Source organism: Panthera uncia, chromosome A2 (assembly GCF_023721935.1).
Source record: "Panthera uncia isolate 11264 chromosome A2, Puncia_PCG_1.0, whole genome shotgun sequence".
NCBI lineage: Eukaryota > Metazoa > Chordata > Mammalia > Carnivora > Felidae > Panthera > Panthera uncia.
In genome coordinates, this window is record NC_064816.1 from 25,568,626 (window position 1) to 25,592,079 (window position 23,454).

General features: G+C 40.4%; 1 protein-coding gene across 9 annotated transcripts in view; it reads right to left on the minus strand.

Moving 5' to 3' along the window:
- The window catches only part of CFAP20DC (CFAP20 domain containing), a 244,604-nt gene that overhangs the window by 35,041 nt on the left and 186,109 nt on the right, over positions 1 to 23,454 (minus strand). For 6 of the 9 annotated variants that reach the window (XM_049640836.1, XM_049640837.1, XM_049640832.1 and 3 more), the window contains one exon: positions 18,725 to 18,786. The exons of 2 other annotated variants lie outside the window; for them this stretch is intronic. In XM_049640836.1, the coding sequence (XP_049496793.1) occupies positions 18,725 to 18,786 (62 nt within the window). Of the gene's footprint in view, positions 1 to 11,858; positions 12,302 to 18,724; positions 18,787 to 23,454 lie in introns of those variants that run through there. One more of the 9 variants, XM_049640835.1, reaches the window with a different exon arrangement.

Sequence of the window (23,454 nt, forward strand, 5' to 3'; positions counted from 1 at the left end):
CGTGCAGAGGAAATTTTTGAAGAGACACTGGGTTAAATCATCCTTGTAATCTCTTCAAACTCTCTAGGATTCTCAGATTCTCTCAGAGTGTGAGCTTTTTTTTTGAAAATTTTACATTCCTAATATTCCTATCAACACCCCTACCATCACTATCATCCCTTTTTACCATTTAATGAAAACACACATACCAGGCCCTGTGCAGAACACTTTCACATACATTTCATTTAATCTTTATAATAACACTGTAAGGTAGGTAGTAAAATCCAACCCCTATTTTTTAGATAATTTAATTGAGGCTTAGAGAAGTAATTTCACAAGAATACAAATCTAGCATTTTTATTCCAGAGACGGTGCTTTTAACCAATGTGCCACATCACTTCCTTTTTTTTTTTTTTTTTAATTTTTTTTTCAACGTTTTTTATTTATTTTTGGGACAGAGAGAGACAGAGCATGAACTGGGGAGGGGCAGAGAGAGAGGGAGACACAGAATCGGAAACAGGCTCCAGGCTCCGAGCCATCAGCCCAGAGCCTGACGCGGGGCTCGAACTCACGGACCGCGAGATCGTGACCTGGCTGAAGTCGGACGCTTAACCGACTGTGCCACCCAGGCGCCCCACCACATCACTTCCTAAAACCACTTATTCTACTATATGCCAATGAATCCCATACTGACCTCAACAATTTTAACCAATTCCTAAACCTTCAAATGTGAAAGTATATGAAGCACCATATTTCCTATGACAAAATATATTCAATGTCAAAGCTAGTAATTGTCAGATAGAATAAGGCTGTTATGCTTCGTAACAAATAACCCCCAAATCTCAGTGGCTTAAAAACAACAAAGGTTTGTTTCTTGCTCATGCCAAGTGTCCATAAGCAGATGAGCAGGGGAACTGTTTATCAAAGTCATTCAGCGACCAGGCTGACATGAATAACCACCATCTTGAATGTTGCTGGTAAGTGTCAGAGGGAAAAAGAACTCCTCAGGATCTTACACCTACAATCAAATATTCCAGCCAGGCAACCATATGGGCCATTTTGTCCACCATACATTGGTTAGAACTGTTTGGTTAGTTGGCTCCATTCCAAACCAAGTGGACTTGAAATACAGTCCAACAATGTGCTTGGCACTGGGAGATGGGGCAATAGCTGGCAAAGTGTGTTAGTCACTGATGCAGACAGTAAACATGCAAACTGCCTTTGTCTCATACATTTCAGAGTTTCTACCAAGAAGAATATTGACTATCTCTTTACATTGGCTTGATTACTTACTCCAGGTTGAGAGTATTAATATATTAGAAGAGGGGAAATGTACAAAACATGCCGAATTCTGGTAGAAGTCTTCACTGTATATGTAAAACATAATTCGAACCATAATCATGTCTGGGATTCAAGCCCTTGGCATGCCATGTTAGTATGCTCATTTTTTTTTTTTTTAATGTTTATTTTTATTTTTATTTTTTTATTTTTTTATTTTTTAGAAATGCAAACATTTTTTTTTTATTTTTTATTTTTTAATATATGAAATTTACTGTCAAATTGGTTTCCATACAACACCCAGTGCTCATCCCAAAAGGTGCCCTCCTCAATACCCATCACCCACCCTGCCCTCCCTCCCACCCCCCATCAACCCTCAATTTGTTCTCAGTTTTTAACAGTCTCTTATGCTTTGGCTCTCTCCCACTCTAACCTCTTTTTTTTTTTTTTTTTCCTTCCCCTCCCCCATGGGTTTCTGTTATGTTTCTCAGGATCCACATAAGAGTGAAACCATATGGTATCTGTCTTTCTCTGTATGGCTTATTTCACTTAGCATCACACTCTCCAGTTCCATCCATGTTGCTACAAAAGGCCATATTTCATTTTTTCTCATTGCCACGTAGTATTCCATTGTGTATATAAACCACAATTTCTTTATCCATTCATCAGTTGATGGACATTTAGGCTCTTTCCATAATTTGGCTATTGTTGAGAGTGCCGCTATAAACATTGGGGTACAGGTGCCCCTATGCATCAGTACTCCTGTATCCCTTGGATAAATTCCTAGCAGTGCTATTGCTGGGTCATAGGGTAGGTCTATTTTTAATTTTCTGAGGAACCTCCACACTGCTTTCCAGAGCGGCTGCACCAATTTGCATTCCCACCAACAGTGCAAGAGGGTTCCTGTTTCTCCACATCCTCTCCAGCATCTATAGTCTCCTGATTTCTTCATTTTGGCCACTCTGACTGGCGTGAGGTGGTATCTGAGTGTGGTTTTGATTTGTATTTCCCTGATAAGGAGCGACGTTGAACATCTTTTCATGTGCCTGTTGGCCATCCGGATGTCTTCTTTAGAGAAGTGTCTATTCATGTTTTCTGCCCATTTCTTCACTGGGTTATTTGTTTTTCGGGTGTGGAGTTTGATGAGCTCTTTATAGATTTTGGATACTAGCCCTTTGTCCGATGTGTCATTTGCAAATATCTTTTCCCATTCCGTTGGTTGCCTTTTAGTTTTGTTGGTTGTTTCCTTTGCTGTGCAGAAGCTTTTTATCTTCATAAGGTCCCAGTAATTCACTTTTGCTTTTAATTCCCTTGCCTTTGGGGATGTGCCGAGTAAGAGATTGCTACGGCTGAGGTCAGAGAGGTCTTTTCCTGCTTTCTCCTCTAAGGTTTTGATGGTTTCCTGTCTCACATTCAGGTCCTTTATCCATTTTGAGTTTATTTTTGTGAATGGTGTGAGAAAGTGGTCTAGTTTCAACCTTCTGCATGTTGCTGTCCAGTTCTCCCAGCACCATTTGTTAAAGAGACTGTCTTTTTTCCATTGGATGTTCTTTCCTGCTTTGTCAAAGATGAGTTGGCCATACGTTTGTGGGTCTAGTTCTGGGGTTTCTATTCTATTCCATTGGTCTATGTGTCTGTTTTTATGCCAATACCATGCTGTCTTGATGATGACAGCTTTGTAGTAGAGGCTAAAGTCTGGGATTGTGATGCCTCCTGCTTTGGTCTTCTTCTTCAAAATTACTTTGGCTATTCGGGGCCTTTTGTGGTTCCATATGAATTTTAGGATTGCTTGTTCTAGTTTCGAGAAGAATGCTGGTGCAATTTTGATTGGGATTGCATTGAATGTGTAGATAGCTTTGGGTAGTATTGACATTTTGACAATATTTATTCTTCCAATCCATGAGCAGGGAATGTCTTTCCATTTCTTTATATCTTCTTCAATTACCTGCATAAGCTTTCTATAGTTTTCAGCATACAGATCTTTTACATCTTTGGTTAGATTTATTCCTAGGTATTTTATGCTTCTTGGTGCAATTGTGAATGGGATCAGTTTCTTCATTTGTCTTTCTGTTGCTTCATTGTTAGTGTATAAGAATGCAACTGATTTCTGCACATTGATTTTGTATCCTGCAACTTTGCTGAATTCATGTATCAGTTCTAGCAGACTTTTGGTGGAGTCTATCGGATTTTCCATGTATAATATCATGTCATCTGCAAAAAGCGAAAGCTTGACTTCATCTTTGCCAATTTTGATGCCTTTGATTTCCTTTTGTTGTCTGATTGCTGATGCTAGAACTTCCAGCACTATATTAAACAACAGCGGTGACAGTGGGCATCCCTGTCGTGTTCCTGATCTCAGGGAAAAAGCTCTCAGTTTTTCCCCGTTGAGGATGATGTTAGCTGTGGGCTTTTCATAAATGGCCTTTATGATCTTTAAGTATGTTCCTTCTATCCCGACTTTCTCAAGGGTTTTTATTAAGAAAGGGTGCTGGATTTTGTCAAAGGCCTTTTCTGCATCGATTGACAGGATCATATGGTTCTTCTCTTTTTTTTTGTTAATGTGATGTATCACGTTGATCGATTTGCGAATGTTGAACCAGCCCTGCATCCCAGGAATGAATCCCACTTGATCATGGTGAATAATTCTTTTTATATGCTGTTGAATTCGATTTGCTAGTATCTTATTAAGAATTTTTGCATCCATATTCATCAGGGATATTGGCCTGTAGTTCTCTTTTTTTACTGGGTCTCTGTCTGGTTTAGGAATCAAAGTAATACTGGCTTCATAGAATGAGTCTGGAAGTTTTCCTTCCCTTTCTATTTCTTGGAATAGCTTGAGAAGGATAGGTATTATCTCTGCTTTAAATGTCTGGTAGAACTCCCCTGGGAAGCCATCTGGTCCTGGACTCTTATTTGTTGGGAGATTTTTGATAACCGATTCAATTTCTTCGCTGGTTATGGGTCTGTTCAAGCTTTCTATTTCCTCCTGATTGAGTTTTGGAAGAGTGTGGGTGTTTAGAAATTTGTCCATTTCTTCCAGGTTGTCCAATTTGCTGGCATATAATTTTTCATAGTATTCCCTGATAATTGTTTGTATCTCTGAGGGATTGGTTGTAATCATTCCATTTTCATTCATGATTTTATCTATTTGGGTCATCTCCCTTTTCTTTTTGAGAAGCCTGGCTAGAGGTTTGTCAATTTTGTTTATTTTTTCAAAAAACCAACTCTTGGTTTCGTTGATCTGCTCTACAGTTTTTTTAGATTCTATATTGTTTATTTCTGCTCTGATCTTTATTATTTCTCTTCTTCTGCTGGGTTTAGGCTGCCTTTGCTGTTCTGCTTCTATTTCCTTTAGGTGTGCTGTTAGGTTTTGTATTTGGGATTTTTCTTGTTTCTTGAGATAGGCCTGGATTGCAATGTATTTTCCTCTCAGGACTGCCTTCGCTGCATCCCAAAGCGTTTGGATTGTTGTATTTTCATTTTCGTTTGTTTCCATATATATTTTAATTTCTTCTCTAATTGCCTGGTTGACCCACTCATTCGTTAGTAGGGTGTTCTTTAACCTCCATGCTTTTGGAGGTTTTCCAGACTTTTTCCTGTGGTTGATTTCAAGCTTCATAGCATTGTGGTCTGAAAGTATGCATGGTATAATTTCAATTCTTGTAAACTTATGAAGGGCTGTTTTGTGACCCAGTATATGATCTATCTTGGAGAATGTTCCATGTGCACTCGAGAAGAAAGTATATTCTGTTGCTTTGGGATGCAGAGTTCTAAATATATCTGTCAAGTCCATCTGATCCAATGTATCATTCAGGGCCCTTGTTTCTTTATTGACTGTGTGTCTAGATGATCTATCCATTTCTGTAAGTGGGGTGTTAAAGTCCCCTGCAATGACCACATTCTTATCAATAAGGTTGCTTATGTTTATGAGTAATTGTTTTATATATCTGGGGGCTCGGGTATTTGGCGCATAGACATTTATAATAGTTAGCTCTTCCTGGTGGATAGACCTTGTGATTATTATATAATGCCCTTCTTCATCTCTTGTTACAGCCTTTAATTTAAAGTCTAGTTTGTCTGATATAAGTATGGCTACTCCAGCTTTCTTTTGGCTTCCAGGAGCATGATAAATAGTTCTCCATCCCCTCACTCTCAATCTAAAGGTGTCCTCCGATCTAAAATGAGTCTCTTGTAGACAGCAAATAGATGGGTCTTGTTTTTTTATCCATTCTGATACCCTATGTCTTTTAGTTGGCGCATTTAATCCATTAACATTCAGTGTTATTATAGAAAGATATGGGTTTAGAGTCATTGTGATGTCTGTATGTTTTATGCTTGTAGTGATGTCTCTGGTACTTTGTCTCACAGGATCCCCCTTAGGATCTCTTGTAGGGCTGGTTTCATGGTGACAAATTCCTTCAGTTTTTGTTTGTTTGGGAAGACCTTTATCTCTCCTTCTATTCTAAATGACAGACTTGCTGGATAAAGGATTCTTGGCTGCATATTTTTTCTGTTTAGCACACTGTAGATATCGTGCCAAGCCTTTCTGGCCTGCCAAGTTTCAAAGGAGAGATCAGTCACGAGTCTTATAGGTCTCCCTTTATATGTGAGGGCACGTTTATCCCTTGCTGCTTTCAGAATTTTCTCTTTATCCTTGTATTTTGCCAGTTTCACTATGATATGTCGTGCAGAAGATCGATTCAAGTTACGTCTGAAGGGAGTTCTCTGTGCCTCTTGGATTTCAATGCCTTTTTCTTTCCCCAGTTCAGGGAAGTTCTCAGCTATAATTTGTTCAAGTACACCTTCAGCACCTTTCCCTCTCTCTTCCTCCTCTGGGATACCAATTATGCGTATATTATTTTTTTTTAGTGTATCACTTAGTTCTCTAATTTTCCCCTCATACTCCTGGATTTTTTTATCTCTCTTTCTTTCAGCTTCCTCTTTCTCCATAACTTTATCTTCTAGTTCACCTATTCTCTCCTCTGCCTCTTCAAGCCGAGCCATTGTGGTTTCCATTTTGTTTTGCATTTCGTTTAAAGCGTTTTTCAACTCCTCGTGACTGTTCCTTAGTCCCTCGATCTTTGTGGCAAGAGATTCTCTGCTGTCCTGTATACTGTTTTCAAGCCCAGCGATTAATTTTATGACTATTATTCTAAATTCACTTTCTGTTATATTATTTAAATCCTTTTTGATCAGTTCATTAGCTGTTGTTATTTCCTGGAGATTCTTCTGAGGGGAATTCTTCCGTTTGGTCATTTTGGAGAGTCCCTGGCGTGGTGAGGACCTGCAGTGCACTTCCCCTGTGCTGTGGTGTATAACTGGAGTTAGTGGGCGGGGCCGCAGTCCGACCCGATGTCTGCCCCCAGCCCACCGCTGGGGCCACAGTCAGACTGGTGTGTGCCTTCTCTTCCCCTCTCCTAGGGGCGGGATTCACTGTGGGGTGGCGTGTCCCGTCTGGGCTACTTGCACACTGCCAGGCTTGTGTTGCTGGGGATCTGGGGTATTAGCTGGGGTGGGTAGGCAAGGTGCACGGGGGCTGGAGGGGCAGGCTTAGCTCGCTTCTCCTTAGGTGATCCACTCCAGGAGGAGCCCTGTGGCAGCGGGAGGGAGTCAGATCCGCTGCCGGAGGTTTGGCTCCGCAGAAGCACAGAGTTGGGTGTTTGTGCGGAGCGAGCAAGTTCCCTGGCAGGAACTGGTTCCCTTTGGGATTTTGGCTGGGGGATGGGCGGGGGAGATGGCGCTGGCGAGCACCTTTGTTCCCCGCCAAGCTGAGCTCTGCCGTCCGGTGGCTCAGCAGCTCTCCCTCCCTTTGTCCTCCAGCCTTCCCGCTTTCCGAGCAGAGCTGTTAACTTATGACCTCCCAGACGCTAAGTCGCGCTTGCTGTCGGAACACAGTCTGTCCGGCCCCTCCGCTTTTGCCAGCCAGACTCGGGGGCTCTGCTTGGCCGGCGAGCCGCCCCTCCGCCCCGGCTCCCTCCCGCCAGTCCGTGGAGCGCGCACCGCCTCGCCGCCCTTCCTACCCTCTTCCGTGGGCCTCTCGTCTGCGCTTGGCTCCGGAGACTCCGTTCTGCTAATCCTCTGGCGGTTTTCTGGGTTCTTTAGGCAGGTGTAGGTGGAATCTAAGTGATCGGCAGGACGCGCTGTGAGCTCCGCGTCTCCTACGCCGCCATCTTCCAGTATGCTCATTTTTGTACTTGGGTTAGATACAAGTGCTTAGGCAGAAAATATAATAGTTTATTTACTCTCTTACAAGTTTCACTGTACCTAACTATGTCAAGCCATCACTGGTGAACTGAGAGAAGATAAGAAGCAGTTCAAGCCTGACATTAGGTTTTGAATATTAAGATGTTAGAATAAAAATCATTTAAATGCATTATAGATATGTTATTCTGAAAATTCTTGGCCATGCCGGTCCATCATTGTCATATTAACTAAACGTGTGCTCCTCAGGTCCCAATTTGATTTATATAAAAATGCAAATCTCTTAAAAATGTTTTGCTTTCTGGTAAGTATCTATAATAATATAAAATAAAACAAATAACTCATCTTACTTTTTGCTATGACTCGGAGTACTCAATTTAAATCTGAACAACTTTTACCCGCTATCTGTAAGCCCTCTGTGATCTCAACTACAGAACTAAAAACCTGCAAAGAAAATATGAAGACAAATCAGTGGCATCTATGAAGCATTTCACTGGAAACGGTTGTTAAGGAGATAACAATTTCTTGTTGTAAGTGATTCAAATGCTCAAAGAAAAAAGTAAGAGTGGTGTTTGTGTACTTAAAAACATAATTCAAATTTGTATTACAAATGCTAGTTTAGGAAAGAACTGGTTTTAAAAGGCAATTTCCTGTAAGGTCATTGCCGTGATATTTCAGATGGTACCTTTTTCTAATTTTGAAAGCTATATATTTTAATAGAGAATGGTCCAAAATGTTTTTAAGGTCAAACTGGAAATATGTTGATGATTTAAAAATGCAAGCAAAGTGCTTTATTATATTATACTACCAGTGTTATTGTAGTTTAAAAATATCATTAAATCAGCACAAACCCGCACTTATCATTTCCTGCACATTTTTCACACTGAGCTGCCTTCTGACTATGAGTAATCTGTTAATCTGCTCTTCGCCTCACAATCCGTCAAAGTGACAGATTCATTCCCTTCTCTAATACATAATATCTTCATTTACTGTATGCCTTGCTGCGACTTGCTTTTTTGCTAGCACTGAAATTTAGAAAATCACAAGCAAATTTAGAGCATGTCACATGGGTGGTTGTTCTTGTTTGTTTCCCATTTCTTCCATTACTCCAACAGGAGAAACTACAACTTTTCTGGACTCTTAATGGGAGTTAATAGTGTTTCCAAAATGAAGGCAATCTCAGGTTTCAATAAAAGTGTTAAAGAGGTCAGATGAGGGCAAATGGTAAACACAAGGTAAGTGTACCCTTCGCCACATGAAGACACTGACCATAGTGGAATTTTCTTCCAGTGCTAGTGGACAACAAATAGATTTTCACCTTTGAGCCTCACCCCTAGGCGTAAAGAAAAAAATATATATCATTTACAAAAAAAAAAAAAAAAAAAAAAAAAAGAAACTGACATTCATTTAGTAGTTAAGGGATGAATTTCTCCCTGCAAAAGACAGGCCTTCATTAGCATAAACACCAGCATTTACTTGAAGGCCACATTGTGATTTTATTTAAGCTGAAACCTTCACTTTTTATCATGACGTTGACTGACCTCAGACCAGGCCAGATCTCAGGTTTCTTGCTCATTGCTATTTTGATAATACAAACGGTTCTGCTGTTTCAAAACTGTTCCCTATTAATTCAACAAAATAATGCTATGCTCCCCTTTTCCCTTGCTTTGGTTCAGTTGCTTATTACTCTATAAATTCTGCAAATAGAGTGACTTAAGGACTGAAAAATAGGCGAACATGTAAAATTCCAGCTAGTTTCATCTTTAAATAAGAGATAAAGTACATCCTCTACAAATCACCCTTCAGCTTCACTTGTTACTGACACAAGCATTCACACACTAAAACAAAGGTCACTACTGTTAATCTCAAAAGTCAAAAGCAAGGAAGATGTTTACAGCAAAATATGAGCAGTAGCCTTCTAATAGGTTCTGTTTCAGCACAGACATAATTTTTTTTCCATGCGTTTTCATCCAACACCCAACAGCACTTTCTTGTCCTGAGCACCAAATTGCATCTGATTTGTCTTAATGGATGGCAAGGGAGCGAAAGGCTTTTAAAAATCAATGGACAAGAAAGAGTCAATAGAACAATAATGTTAGTGTTAATTCAATCAAATCAGCTGAACGTTGTTTGCCTTTTCTCCTTTAAGTCATTTTGAACGGGACGGACGTTTGACTCGTGGTATTTATCATACTGAGTGAGTTTTTATGTGGTAATGAACAGCAAAATATGAAGCTGTAAACTCGGGTAAACATAATGTATTGTTAGAGTGAAAATGTGTGTGTTTTAACATTAATCAATTTCAAAGTGTAATGTTTTTCATTAACAAGTGAAACAAAATAATTACTGGGAAGAAATAGAACCCACTGCCAACAAAAACAGTTTGTGAGTAGGTGCAGGTTTGGAAGAGCTGTGACTTCTCCGTGACAGGCTAGGGGCTCACCCCCACACATAAAACATTCACACCCCGCCTCGAGGACATGCAGCGCTGGGGGGCCATGACTTCATGGAGGGCATGAGAAAATCGCCTCTCCAAGGCACTGTGCACATAGTAGGTGCACGTGAATGTTGCTGAAGGTCTGAACTGCGCATGCTTTCAGTCCTCTCCTACTGTAGTAGGGTTCCTTGTTTAAATAACAAGGAGAGTATTCTGCACTGGGTTGCAAGATGAATGATGAGACAGTGAGTCTATGGATGTGACAGGCTATGGCCATTTAACCATAATTACGGTCTTCCATTTCTTCAGTTCATGTCATTACCCTGGACCTCAGCTTACAATCCCCTCCCTTCCCCCTTGGACAGAAGAGAGGTGAATGTTATAAACTGGAATTAGTACTTCGACTTTTTAAAGGTGCTCATTACTCTAGAAGGAAAAGCTGAATCTTTTAATTAAAAGTTGAAACGGTAACATGTTAGAATGGTAAATAATTGCTTTGGTAATTACCTTCTTTACACTGGACCCTGGGCCAAAGGTAATCTGAGTTCATCATCCGGATGGATAACAGTGACTGGGGAGGCCTGGGTGACCGAAGGAGTTCTTCATTCCGCTAGTTAAAAATGCTAAGAGTCTTCAGGGATCCATCACTTCAGGATTAATTTGGGGAGGTGAGGGGTAGAAGATGCAATCTGTTGTTCTAGACTCTTAAGGAAATGGGTTTTTTGAGTTTGCAATTTTGGAAAATACGACAATTACTAAAATGCTGATGAGTATTTCCCCAGCCCTCATGGCTTAAGATTCTCTCATGGAGTACAAGTGAACTCAGGTTGAAATGCCAAGTCCCGTGGGCCCAAGAGAGATCTGGTCTGAGAGCAGGCAGACATTTCAACTGAGAAACTGAAGAATGGGGTCGGCAGATGCCCAGGCAGGCAGGGCCAGAATGAGCAAGCAGAGCCAAGTGAAGAAAGAGAAGTATTGTTCAGATGTGCAGGGGTGCCAGCCAGTTAGGGCCTGGGACAGGGTGATGGGAGCAGGTATGCAATCTGAGCTAACAGGCTCTGGTGGGATAATAATGGTCAGAGCCAGACTCAAAGTGGGTTGGGCATGTGCCAAGGGAGGAGGAAGGAGAAGTGATGGGGCAGTGGACCACCAGTTGCCCAGCTCTGTTAGTGAACTGCTGGAACCCAACGGGAAGGGTATCCCCGAAGTTGTGCCTAGGAGTGGCGCTAGGGGCAGAGAGGTCAAAGGCGAGAAGCAAGATGATTCTCAAGGGATTTGGCTTACTACCAGTGCCTTTAGCTGGACTGTTCTCCAGGGTAGGGCCACTCTGAGCTGGGCCTTTGCTGTAGACCAAGGAGGGCAGGGGCCCAGCTGGGTCTCTTTGTATCATGTTTTTTTTTTTTTTTTAATTTTTATTTATTTTTGAGAGAGAGAGAGATTGAGAGACAGCAAGAGTAGAGGAGGGGCAGAGAGAGATGGAGACACAGAATCTGAAGCAGACTCCAGGCTCTGAGCTGTCAGCACAGAGCCTGATGTGGGGCTTGAACTCACAAACCTGTGAGATCATGACCTGAGCCAAAGTCAGTTGCTCAACTGACTGAGCCACCCAGGCGCCCCTGTTTTTAAAGTCTGTTGTAAAGCTTCAACCAGTGGACTGAAAACCTCTTGGGGAGCAGGAAGGGCAGGAGTCCCTTGAATTTAAAAGGCACAAGCTCCATAAGCTCAAGTCCTCTCTCTGTCTGTTTCTCTATGTACCTTTTTGCTTCTTTTCCGCATACATGTCTAGATTCAGTTAGCCTGGTGAGGATTAGGCACGTCTTCTGCAGCAGGGGCAACCCAAACACATTTCTGGCAAGTGGCACCTGGCTCCACAAAATCTGTATTTGTGTAGGCAAATACAGATGAGCAATTTCCAATAAGAATACAGAAAAAAAACACAGGAGTTCAATTTCAGAAAACTGTCTCTGTTGAAAGGTTTAAAATGATACTTTATTGGAGACTTTAGATTGTGGCTATCTTCTAAGGGCTCATCTAAAACAATTTCATGAGATTTCATTTACTACATGTAGGAACAGGGCCAGGTCCCACTGGCCCTCAAGGGAGGAAAGTATGTAGGTGTTTCTTTCTGGGTTCCAGCTAGTAGTTCAATCCATGGTGAGGCAGCTGGTGTAGGGAGATGGGGAAATTCATTCTTGTGAGATTCAATACATATTTCTTGAGCGTCTCCTCTGTGCTTGGCACTGTTTGATGAGCCAGGGATATAGTGAGCAGGAGAGATAAAGTCCCCAGACCCAAGCAGTTTACATTCCAGTGTATTCTGGAGGTGTGTGTGTGTGTGTGTGTGTGTGTGTGTGTGTGTGTAGACAACAGGCAAACAAGCAAGAAGATACCAGGTGGTGAGGAGCACTGTGGTAAAAACAAAAACAAAAAAGATGATGTCATGAGGCTGACAGGACAGGGGCTATTTTAGGTTGGCTGCTAAGGAAGGACCTCTCTGAGGTGATGGCATTTAGATGGAGCCCTGAATGACAGAAGGAAGATGCTATCTAGGGTCTTTTCTAGCGTAAGGGAACTCCAAGCAGAGGGGCCATCTCATGCAAATCTCTTCAAGTGGAAGCAAGCCTGGAGTGTCCAGGAAAAAGGGACATGGCCATGGTGTTTGATACACAGTGAACACGGTTCACAGGGGTATGAGACATGGTCTGGGTGGTGGGCACTGAGGGTGGGGAGCACGATCTGATCCTAAGGGCAGTGGGCAACGTTTGGGAGGTTTTGCATGAGGCCATGCTTGGCTCAAGTTTAGATGTGATGCCACTATTCTGGCTGCTGAGTGGGGACAGAGTGTAGGGGCTGAAGGAGCACAGAAAGCAGGTGGGAAGCCATGGCATTTGTCCAGGTAAGGGGTGAGGGCAATGGGGGCTGGGATTGCAGCAGTGGAGAGAGCGGCTGGGTCTGGTGTCTCTTCGGTGGAGGGATCACCAGGAAACCTGCTGGGGAAGGACATGGAGTGGGTCAGGGTGAGGAAGCAGGGAGCACTCTTGGTTTCTGCCTTGAGTAAAAGGGGGATGATGGTACATTTTCTGAGATGGGGAAGAAAAAAAAAAGATGTGTAGAGGGAGAGAAAACCAATGCTTGGATTCGAGGTATGTGCTAGAGATGCAAGTGGATATCTGTCAAGTTGGCAGCTTGGATAGATGAATCTGGAATTCACGGGAGGGTCAGGGCTGGACATATAACTTTCAGAGTCATTAGAATATGGAAGGCATTGGAAGCTATTATTAAATAGCTTGTATAAATAATACCTAGTATACCACATATTAAAGATTAGGGCCTTTCTAATGGTTATCAGCGTCTAGGGATCTCTGGTCAGCAGGGAGTGGAACACGCATAGAAATTAGATTTAAACTCTATCCAAACAAGAACCTCTCCTAAAAACACAGTGTTATCCTGCTTATGAATAAAGTAATACCACTGTCATCCTATTTTCAGGAGAGGAAAGGGTAATTCTTGCCAAGATGTAGGGAAAAAATTTGACATTTAACTTGCCAGTCCGGCTGAACAGCACCAGGAGAGAGAACATGATGCCATCCTGCCCTCAGGGAATTTGGAGCTCCAACAGCAATGACGGTCAAGGAGCTTCAACCAGTCTGGGGGCTCTAAGGACCCAGAATCTCTGTCCTCAGATGAGCGGGTGTGAATTTCTGGGGATGGGGGTATGAAATGAGAGTCGCTGATACGGACAGGTTTTCTGAAGCTAACAAGAGTAAGGATGCAACTAAAAACTGGTGCCTTTGGTTTTATCCACGGATCCTTAAGATGTAATGCAAAAATGCAGATAACTGAAAACAACGGTTAACACAACTAGTTAGAGAAACTGCACAGCTAATCAGGAAATCCTTTGTTGTGCTTTGGTCTGAAGGAGGAACATTTGCTAAAAATCCGATTTACTTGTTTTAAAATGATTCAAACTTAATCATTTGAGGAGAAACATGGCATTCAAGTTCTGTATTTAATTTTATTTATTTATACATTTTCTCTCTTTTGTGTTGGTGGGGAAAAAAGGCTTAAGCAACAGAGCAGCATATCAGACGTGAGTCCTGACAACTGGAGAGAAAAGAAAAATGAAGCCACTGCGATCGGTCCAGAGTAGTACTTGTAGGTTACGATGACAGGCCAGCTTGCCTCAGTCAGGCTGGCTGAGCCAGCGTGAACTGCGGTCAGTGGTTATTAATCATTTGTCAAAGTCCGCAGGGCTTTATCATCTAATTATAGTTATAAGTATGTTTATATTACACAAACATGTGGCAAAGCTGCAAAGGATTCAAGCCTTAACACAATCGGCAGTGACATTTAAAAAAAAACAAAAACTACAGATAGGCGATAAATCATAAAGCAAACACTTCAGAAAACCATGCCATTCATTACTGTTTGGGCATTCAGGAATTATTTTCTAAACTGTTTATTTCTATAAACATTGAGAACCTTACAGAGCCTTTGACTACCTTCCCTCCTCCCCCTAATTTTCCAATGAGTTGTAAACATACCAAGTACAATCATCATTTGAAATGAAAGACTGGTTATCGACTCCATCCACATGAACAGACAACCAGAATATAATCACAGCTTATTTTATAAAACCCATTTCTGAACACAAATATCTCAAACTGTTCTGAAGAATCTACATAAACACATAAATGGATGTGCCTAAGGGACAGCTGTAAACCCCACAAACCAATAGATGGCATTTTACAATAAATGACTTAAGGCTGCAAACAGCATTCGTTTGGTAGCAGGTAAGTTTACATGCTAGGAAACATTTCTCAACATGAATGAACTGTGAAATTGTTTCCTCCTACCCAACACGCCTCTAAACTGTATTAGATTATGTTAGCTATGTCTGCACCTTGTCATAGAGGCTGTCACGGTCTCAAACGGCAGTGTGGGTGGACACTGGGGGCGAGGGCCCCAGAAGCTGAGATGCTGCCTTTAGGAAAATCTAGACACAAGGGGATAGGATGAGGTGAACCATGTGTATTTCAATTCCTAGACTGTGAATTTCTCAGGAAATGATTACCATTGTATCCCCACTCCATCCAATGTCAAGCATTGCCCTGTGAGTGCAAGTAGATTCTTATACTCTGAGGAAAACAATCTATGAATATATGTAGTGTTTTAGCTATTGGCATCCTAGAGTCAACTCTTCAAAACCCAAATTTGTCTGCTTTGTGGACTGCATGCTATCTTTAACCTTAATCAGAAGCACATAAAACTAAGAAGGTAGTTATGTTGCAGAGATAAGAATCTTCCCAGAGCAAAATGTAAATGAAAGATTTTGGAGATATTGATCGTTCTGTTACATTAATTAAGCCAATTGGAAACTGACTCTCTAAATATATGTATGTGCGTGGGTATGAGAATGAGTGTGGGTACAAATCTTAGGTTCTTAGGTCTCTGGAGTAGTTGCAGATAGGTCACTGAAGCTGGTGTGGCCACTTCCCCTCCCACAGGGCACCCGCATGCTCTCTCGATGCACCTGCATCCATATATGTCCCCTTCCCCATCATGTTTGCATTACTCTGACCACAGCTGCACTTAATTCAGGAAATGAAGAGACTACTTGCCTCTTGTGTGTTGTTTAGAGCCTTTGCAGGCAGAACTTTCAATCTGGGATTCAGGTTAGATGCTTGTTTATCCAAGGGGCAGACTTGGAAACTTGTCTTTTCATTTCTTACATTTTTTTTTCCATCTTCACTATCAGTATCATTTAAATTTAAAGTTTAATTTTAAAGTTTTGTGTTTAGGGTCTAGGTGTGAGATCTATTTGTAAGAAATGTAGCAAATACAAACCTTAAAAGAATCATAGTTTTCTATTTTAAGTTAAATTACATGTATTACAGGATTCAATTTATCCCATTTTTATATGATCATCTATGCTGACCTTATAATTTTATCATTGTCTTTATTTAGGGTCCAATAATGTCTTTCTGCCAATTCTTCCAAGCTGATGGATTTATGGAGCCAAGAGCCAAACCATGTAATCTGCAAGTTTTTTGAACAACTAAACAATAATTTTCTAGAAAACTGTTGGATAACCTGCTGGCAAATGGGGTTGGCAGCATTTTACTTTTTGCTTTGGATTTTGGCTTTTTATTTTATTATGTAAAAATGTAAATTAATTTTCCCTAAATGAATGAACATTTAATTGGCTAAATAAAATATGCTGTATGTTAGGTTGGTGAATTTTCCTATATTATATCTTTGGGAATCAAATATTAAAAGAGATGTTTAAGGTTATATATTACTACATCTAAACACTAATTAATCCAACATTATGAGATGTATTTTCTATATAGGGCAGTGTCCCTCTGATGGTAGAACTGGGTTTCTTACATAAAGTCTATAATGAATCTCATCAAAGCCACAGAATCAGGAACCTGGAAGTGACCTAAGAGAGCATGTAACTCAAATCCTTTCTTTTAAATACGTGTTCATATTATTGGTGAGGTCTGAGTGGGTTGGGAGGCTTGTCTGAGATCATATGGTGGGTTAATAGCAGATTTAGGATGAGAGTTAGGTCCTCCTTCTCCTTTTATGGAAACAAAAGCCTCCACTTTCTAACACGCCTTAGTCTCACTTTTCATTTGTTCAGATTTATAAATTCTGACTACTTATAATTTGGATTGACATTGGATTTCCAGTTACCTTAAAAGTTTACTCATACACAGAAAAAATGTTTATGAGCTGAAGGATTGTAAGAGACACATTTTACATGTCAAGAGCCAACTGATTTTCAGAATGTTAAAACATCTTTTTATATACACTGAAATTACGACCTCAATTTTGAACTCTGTATTATATCTACTTATGATAGTGGCAATTCCCCCTACTAGATAACATGAGAGAATGACCAGATCATGTGTATAGATCAGCAACACTGAGAAGTGATTACTAATGAAGAACATTTACTCTGCCTATGTCATAATATTCTGGGCCCCATTAAAAGTCCTATGAACCATGTAGGTGGTCTCCTGTCAGTTTTACATGGCTTGGCTGGCTGTTCATTGCTGATTGGACCAACAGTGAATACTTGGCCCAAGCTAGGCCAATCACATTCTCTCTCCTGGAAAGTAGGAATTGTCAGGCTGGGCATGTACTTTGAACTGTACTTTGAACTGTAATACATAAACTCAAGAGCTGTCAGACAGCCCTATGTGACTGGAAACAGAGAAAGCTGGTGCTTTGAGACCAGAATGGAACAGACAGGAAGAAGCAAGCAGAGATGGAGTGAGGAAATGCCTGGCTGCCCTTGGGTTCCAGGAGACAGCCCTGTATTCTTACTTGAAAAATCCTCCCTTTCTCTGTCTTTGTCTGTCTCTCTTTTAATACTAGCTAAGTTGTTTTTGATATGTTCAACCAATGAGTCTTAATTCGGATACTCTGAAATAAACTTTACACTTTAGAGCCAGAGCTACTGTACTATCACTGGTGTTTTGGTCCATTCCATGGCGATGGGACCTCTTACAGTATAGGTGAGAGGGCTTGATAATGAAATTCGTTATAACAACCAAGATCCTGTGGGTAGAGCTCAAGATAGACTGACTTTCAATAAATCCCTAATATTTAACAAATAGTGATAAAGTGATGAGGATTTGTACTGATAATTTTTTTTTAGTTTAGAAAATCACTTAATACTACATATATTTCAAAACACAAATTCAGATTTGCTTGTCTTTAGTGAGCCTAAAATAATAGGTTTTGAGAAAGAGAGAGAGAGAGAGAGAGAGAGAGATGTGCATGTGTGAGCATGAGCGGGGAAGAGGGGCAGAGAGAGAGAGAGGGAGACAGAGAGGATACCAAGTAGGCTCAACGATATCACCTCAGAATCTGCTGTGGGGCTTGATCCCACCAACCATGAGATCATGATGTAAGCGGAGCTCAAGAATTGGACGCTCAACCAAGGGAGATACCAGATGCCCCAATAATGAGGTTTTTCTATATTGACAAATGATGCATAATGTCAATGACATTTTTGAAATAATGAAATAGTTTTGAGATTATTAGCTTTTGAAATTTGAAAACAAGAGAATGGCCTTTGAACTGATATAAACTATCTTGATAAATTTAAAGGGACCAGATAATACAAAAAAATTCATGCCTAAAATGTACTAAACATTACATACCAATTAAAATCAAGTATCTATGCAAATAGAATAATATGAAATAAATTAACATTTAAAGAGAGTTCATTGTGTGCCGAAAACTGTGCTATGAATTTTTCATGTATTCATTCATATGATTATCCCAAAAGTATGGGGTAATTATTATGCCTGGGTGACCTTGAGTTAAATGGCTTGCTCAAAAATCTTACAGCTAGTAAAAGGCAGAGGTGTCACTTAAACCCAGGTAGACTGTTAATCATAACACCACATTCTCAATAACAAAAAGTAGATTGAACTTAGACTCCTAAGGAAAAGAAATTTGGAAGTTCTTTGGAAGTTTTGGAAAACAATTTTGGGAAAACAAGAAAAATGCACAATCTTTAAAAAACATTTTTTTAGTGTTTACTTATTTTTGAGAGAGACAGAGAGAGAGAGAGAGAGAGAGAGAACAAGCAGGGGAGGGGCAGAGAGAGAGGGAGACCCAGAATTTGAACCAGGCTCCAGGCTCTGACCTATCAGCACAGAGTCTGATGTGGGGCTTGAATCCATGAGCTGTGAGATCATGACCTGAGCTGAAGTCGGATGCCGAACCGACTGAGTCACACAGGCACCATGCACAATCTTTTAAATAATTTTTTTAAAGGACACTTAGCTTATTAATGATTCTTACCGGGGATTAGAAGGAGAAGGTGGATTCATTTCTTGCTGATAATGATGACCCTGGTTGACGGGCTGTAAAAGGAAAACGTTTGTGAGGTGCTAATCAGTGTTTGTTCTTTACATATACTTTCACATGCACTCTCAGTGCTGTCATTTTTTCCTGAGGGACGATCTGCAAGGAGGGGCTGTTTATTTTACAGAAGACTCAAAGGCTGTTTTGGGAGATCCAGCAAATAACACGGTGGTACACATGAGAAAAACACACGTTATTTTAATGGCCAGTCACTGCACTAGATCGCATCTATGGTGTAAAATTCACACGTGGAATCTTCCTCCCTGTGGAATTTTTACGCTGTTAACATTCATTGATATTTCCAGCTACAGTAAAATAGAAGATATTTCATGGAGCTCATGTTGCACAGCAAGTATCAGCAATAACTCAGAGACCCAGAGATAGGGAATATATATTTATATCTCAATGTTAGCAAGTTTGCAAGGATAGCCTGAATGTTCACTAATGGAATTACACAGGTAAATCTTAGGTCAAGGTGGTCATTTTCCCCAAGTGCATAATAAAACCTCAAGCACTAATCAGTAAAGTGGAAAAAAAAACCCAAAAAACAAAACGGTGCCAATACCTAAGAAAAATATGAAATCTCAACTTTTCCCTCCACAAGAAACATTTAAGTTACTATTTCAAAGCACCACTAAACTACCACATCCCCAAATAAGCCTTAAACTTTTGCCTCCAATGGAATTTGATGTTTTTCCTTGGTTCTATAAAGGGAGAGAATTCCACTATATCTCTTTTTAAACATCAGCTTGCAGTATTTTTCTCATGTGGTTAACAACCATGTAATTCTAATACAAAAATCATTTTTTAACATTCTCATTTTATTACAAGCTGGAATTTGGTATATATTTTTGAATTGCATTTAGAGGATTTCCATTACTTCCTTACCCAACAGCGTTGGTGTTAAGCCTTTTTCACCCATAATGTGGCCCCACAGGGCTGACTCCAACTGAGGGAAACAGTATGGCAATGGTGCCTGTACATACAGAGCACATATTCCTTATTTTCCACATACTTCTTATTTTAACGGGTCCTAAAATATTAAAGATGTGGGTCATGGGAATTCTTTGGAGTAAACTGTCTCCCTCTATAAATAATCTCTTGGAAGTGTTCCTTTAATTTAAATCAAACACCCTGTCTGATAATCACAGTCACTTAGCCTGACTCTCTGTGATGCACCATGAATTTAAATGCACTCAGATACTTTGGTAATTGAACCGATATCAATGCATCACCATCTCAGTAATAAGAAACAACAGCTGGGAAAACAGTGGAAGGAAAAACATGTCATAAGACATATTTGATCTCACTGGAGAAATAAGACTTCCAGCAATTTGCAAGTGAAATTTAGTTTTATGATTTAGGCTTTATTATTTCACAGCAGAGAAAGGAATTAGCAAGCAAAGGGCCTAACGGGTTCTCTAGAGCATCTCACATGGTTGCAGAAATACTCTTGATAATCTGTTCATTGGTATTCGTCCAGTATTTCAGCTGTACTCGGCCTCCAGTGAATGGGCCTCCCCTGATTCACTTCCAGAGGCCTTTCCATAACTCTCTAAGTACCACAGTGCTGATATTCAGCAAATTTCCATCTTCTCAATTTTATACCATTAATTCTATTTATACCTGTCTCCAACCCCCTTATTCCAAATGACTTACTCCACCCTCTGGAGAATAGAAACGGCTACAGAATCCTATCTTGTTTGTGACTTAGCTCTCACTTAAGACTACACAGACTGACCCTTTCCACATCTGCTCCTGTCTATATAAAAAAACTGATCCAGTGATACAAGGAGTGAAAAAGAACACAGTCAACAAAAGATTCCCATGAATAGTGGTTTCTTAGTGTTAGAAAACAAACAAGCAAAATAACCAGTGGAAATGTTTTGAAGTAGTAAAGATTGCTGATGGGAATGGACAGAAAGGTAAAGGAAAAAATTTCAGTTAAAATAATTGTAGGGTGATGGAACTCGGTCTGAATACCTGATTCCTTAATTTAACTTTTAGTATTGAAAGCGAATTACCAAGTTGTCACCCCTAGATATTTTATTCAATAACCAACTTCAATTTAGTGATGGCATATTATGGCAGAGCATTCTGACTTACACACATAACTGCTATTAACTGACTTCTACACCCCCAACGCTAGTGACTCTGTCTGGGAAGGAAGAACGTTTTATTTTGGGGTGGGTCCCAAAACCAGGTGGCCTCAATTTCCTTTCTCTGTACATGTCTCCCTATTGCATGATCAGACTCAGGGACTGGAAGGGATCATGGCAATGATGCAGCTAAAAAGCCCCTCCAAGATATTTCAATTCCCATAACTTTGCTTTGATGCTTTGAAAGGGCAGTGCTTTCACTAGCGTGAGGTCTTTTTGTTTTCCTAGATCCAAATCAGAATGAATGAGAACGTGCCTAATGGTTTCTAAAAGCTCTCTGAATGTGATGGGGTGGGGTTGGGGGAAGTGTGATGGGCTGTCTGAAGCCACATGTCTCCATCCACAAATGGAAATAGGTATGTTTCGATACATATGCAACAGTAAACCTATTTGCACTATTTCTAGGTAGGTAATATTCTATGAAAGCACAGGTTAAAAAAATAAAATTGGTTTTTTGGCTTTGGAATTCAGCCATATTCAGGCTATTAACACCATAAGAAGCAGCAAAAGAATAGCAACCAATACCTACCAATAACTATGACAATAAGAACAGCACTAGCTGATATTCACTGAGCACATACTCTGTTCCTTGCAGCAATTCTGTGAAACAGACAGGATTAATGACTATCCAAAAGAAGAGGAAATTCAGGCACTGGGTGTTCACCCAAGGTCATGCCAGCCAGGAAATAGTGGAGTGAGAATGTGAACCCAGTTTAGCACAGTTTACCCTTTTAACCATTAGGTTGTAGTGCTTACTCCAGCTCACAGGTTCACCTACAGTGGTGAATACCAAAGTTGTTGAAAACAAATATGACAAACTCAGTTCACCTTATGGCAGAAAAAAAAAGTGGTCTGAGATATTTATCTGACGTCTAAGACTACTTCCTCACCGTAAATAAAACTCATGTGATTTCTTTCCTAATGAAATGTCACTTTATGTTTAAAATGAAAGAAAACAGGGATGCCTGGGTGGGTGGCTCAGTTGGCTAAGCGTCTGACTTAGGTCATGAACTCATGGTTCATGGGTTCGAGCTCCGCATCAGGCTCTGTGCTGATAGCTTGGAGCCTGGTGCCTGCTTCGGATTCTGTGTCTCCCTCTCTCTCTGCCCCTCCCCCTCCTCAAAAATAAAATAAGCATTAAAAAATAATAAAAAAATAAAATTAAAGACAATAAGTTTTGCCATATTGTTAAATTTGGGACAAACATAAGATATAATAGATAACACTCTGAGAACGAGGGCAGTTTATTTCACGGGGTGACTTTCATAGTCACTAAACACAGAACTCCTCACACATTTCAGTGTTACACTGACTCCAATATCAGTTTTCATATATCATTTCTATAGTGGTATAAGAACATCTGCTCATCAGATTTATCTGCAGCTTAGCACAACCAACTCCTTACCTTTTTTAGTTCAAGAGAATTAAAAGAAAACTCATTACACCCAAAGAGAATTGAGAAGTTAATGAATGTGTAGATCAGAACAAATTAAGAGCTATTAAGTATAAAGAACCTGAAATGCCAATATATTATATATTGGACACGTAGCAGCGAGCAATCATTACGTAAAACGCTGATATGCTGATGAGCAAAGAAATGGAACAGATCCTAGAAACGCAGGCCCTGGTCCTTTTGGTGGCGCTGTTGCTATGCACTAGTGTCAGGAAAACCCAAATTCCTAAAATTTGCCAGGAGCACAAGAAGCTTTGCTTCCCCATGATCAAGCTGCTAGAAATTCTGGGGTGAGGGAGAGAAGAGAAGGCTAAATAAAAGAACAGGAGATAAGATAATCCTGCCATGTTAAAAGGTAAAGACAATATTTTCATGTTGTTATGTAAAACCTATGAAAATGGCAAAAATGTTGCAAGGTTAATCAAGACCATAAATAACTTGTCTGAGAACCTCACCATATGCTTGTAATTTTATTAAGTGCATTTTGCCTGGTTTCTCCAAATAGTATGCTCTGCAATGTGCCATGTTGATGGATGCATGCGATGAGCGTTTTTTTTTTTTTTTTTTTTAAACAAGCTGAGGAGAGTTATGTGCTTGATATTAGATTATGGGAATTCTTAACTTGAAGGAATGATGGCTTTAGGGTATCTGCCTACAGGGTAGCATGCACATGAGGAACGCTTTTCTTGAATCTAGGGTAAAGGCAGTACAGAGAAATAATGAAAGAGTGAAATAATAAAATAACGGAAGGGTTTATTTGTAAAGCTCTGAGGGGTAAGTCTGGATTTCAGTGGTTAAGCTCACATCCAAACAAGCATAGTAGAACCTCTACCTATCCTTAGAACCCTCAGCGGTCACAAAAAAGGGAAATGTCCTAGAAATCTTTTCTGATCACTCAGGTGGCCCTTTGAGGAGAATAACTTTGGGGGAGCAGCAGATAAGAGCTGTGCGTGTACTCTGCTAGGCACTGGGCATGTGCATTCCCCATACCCATTCAGTTCTCACCACGCCAATAAAACGAAGCCCTTTTACTACTCCTAAGTTTACAGGCGATC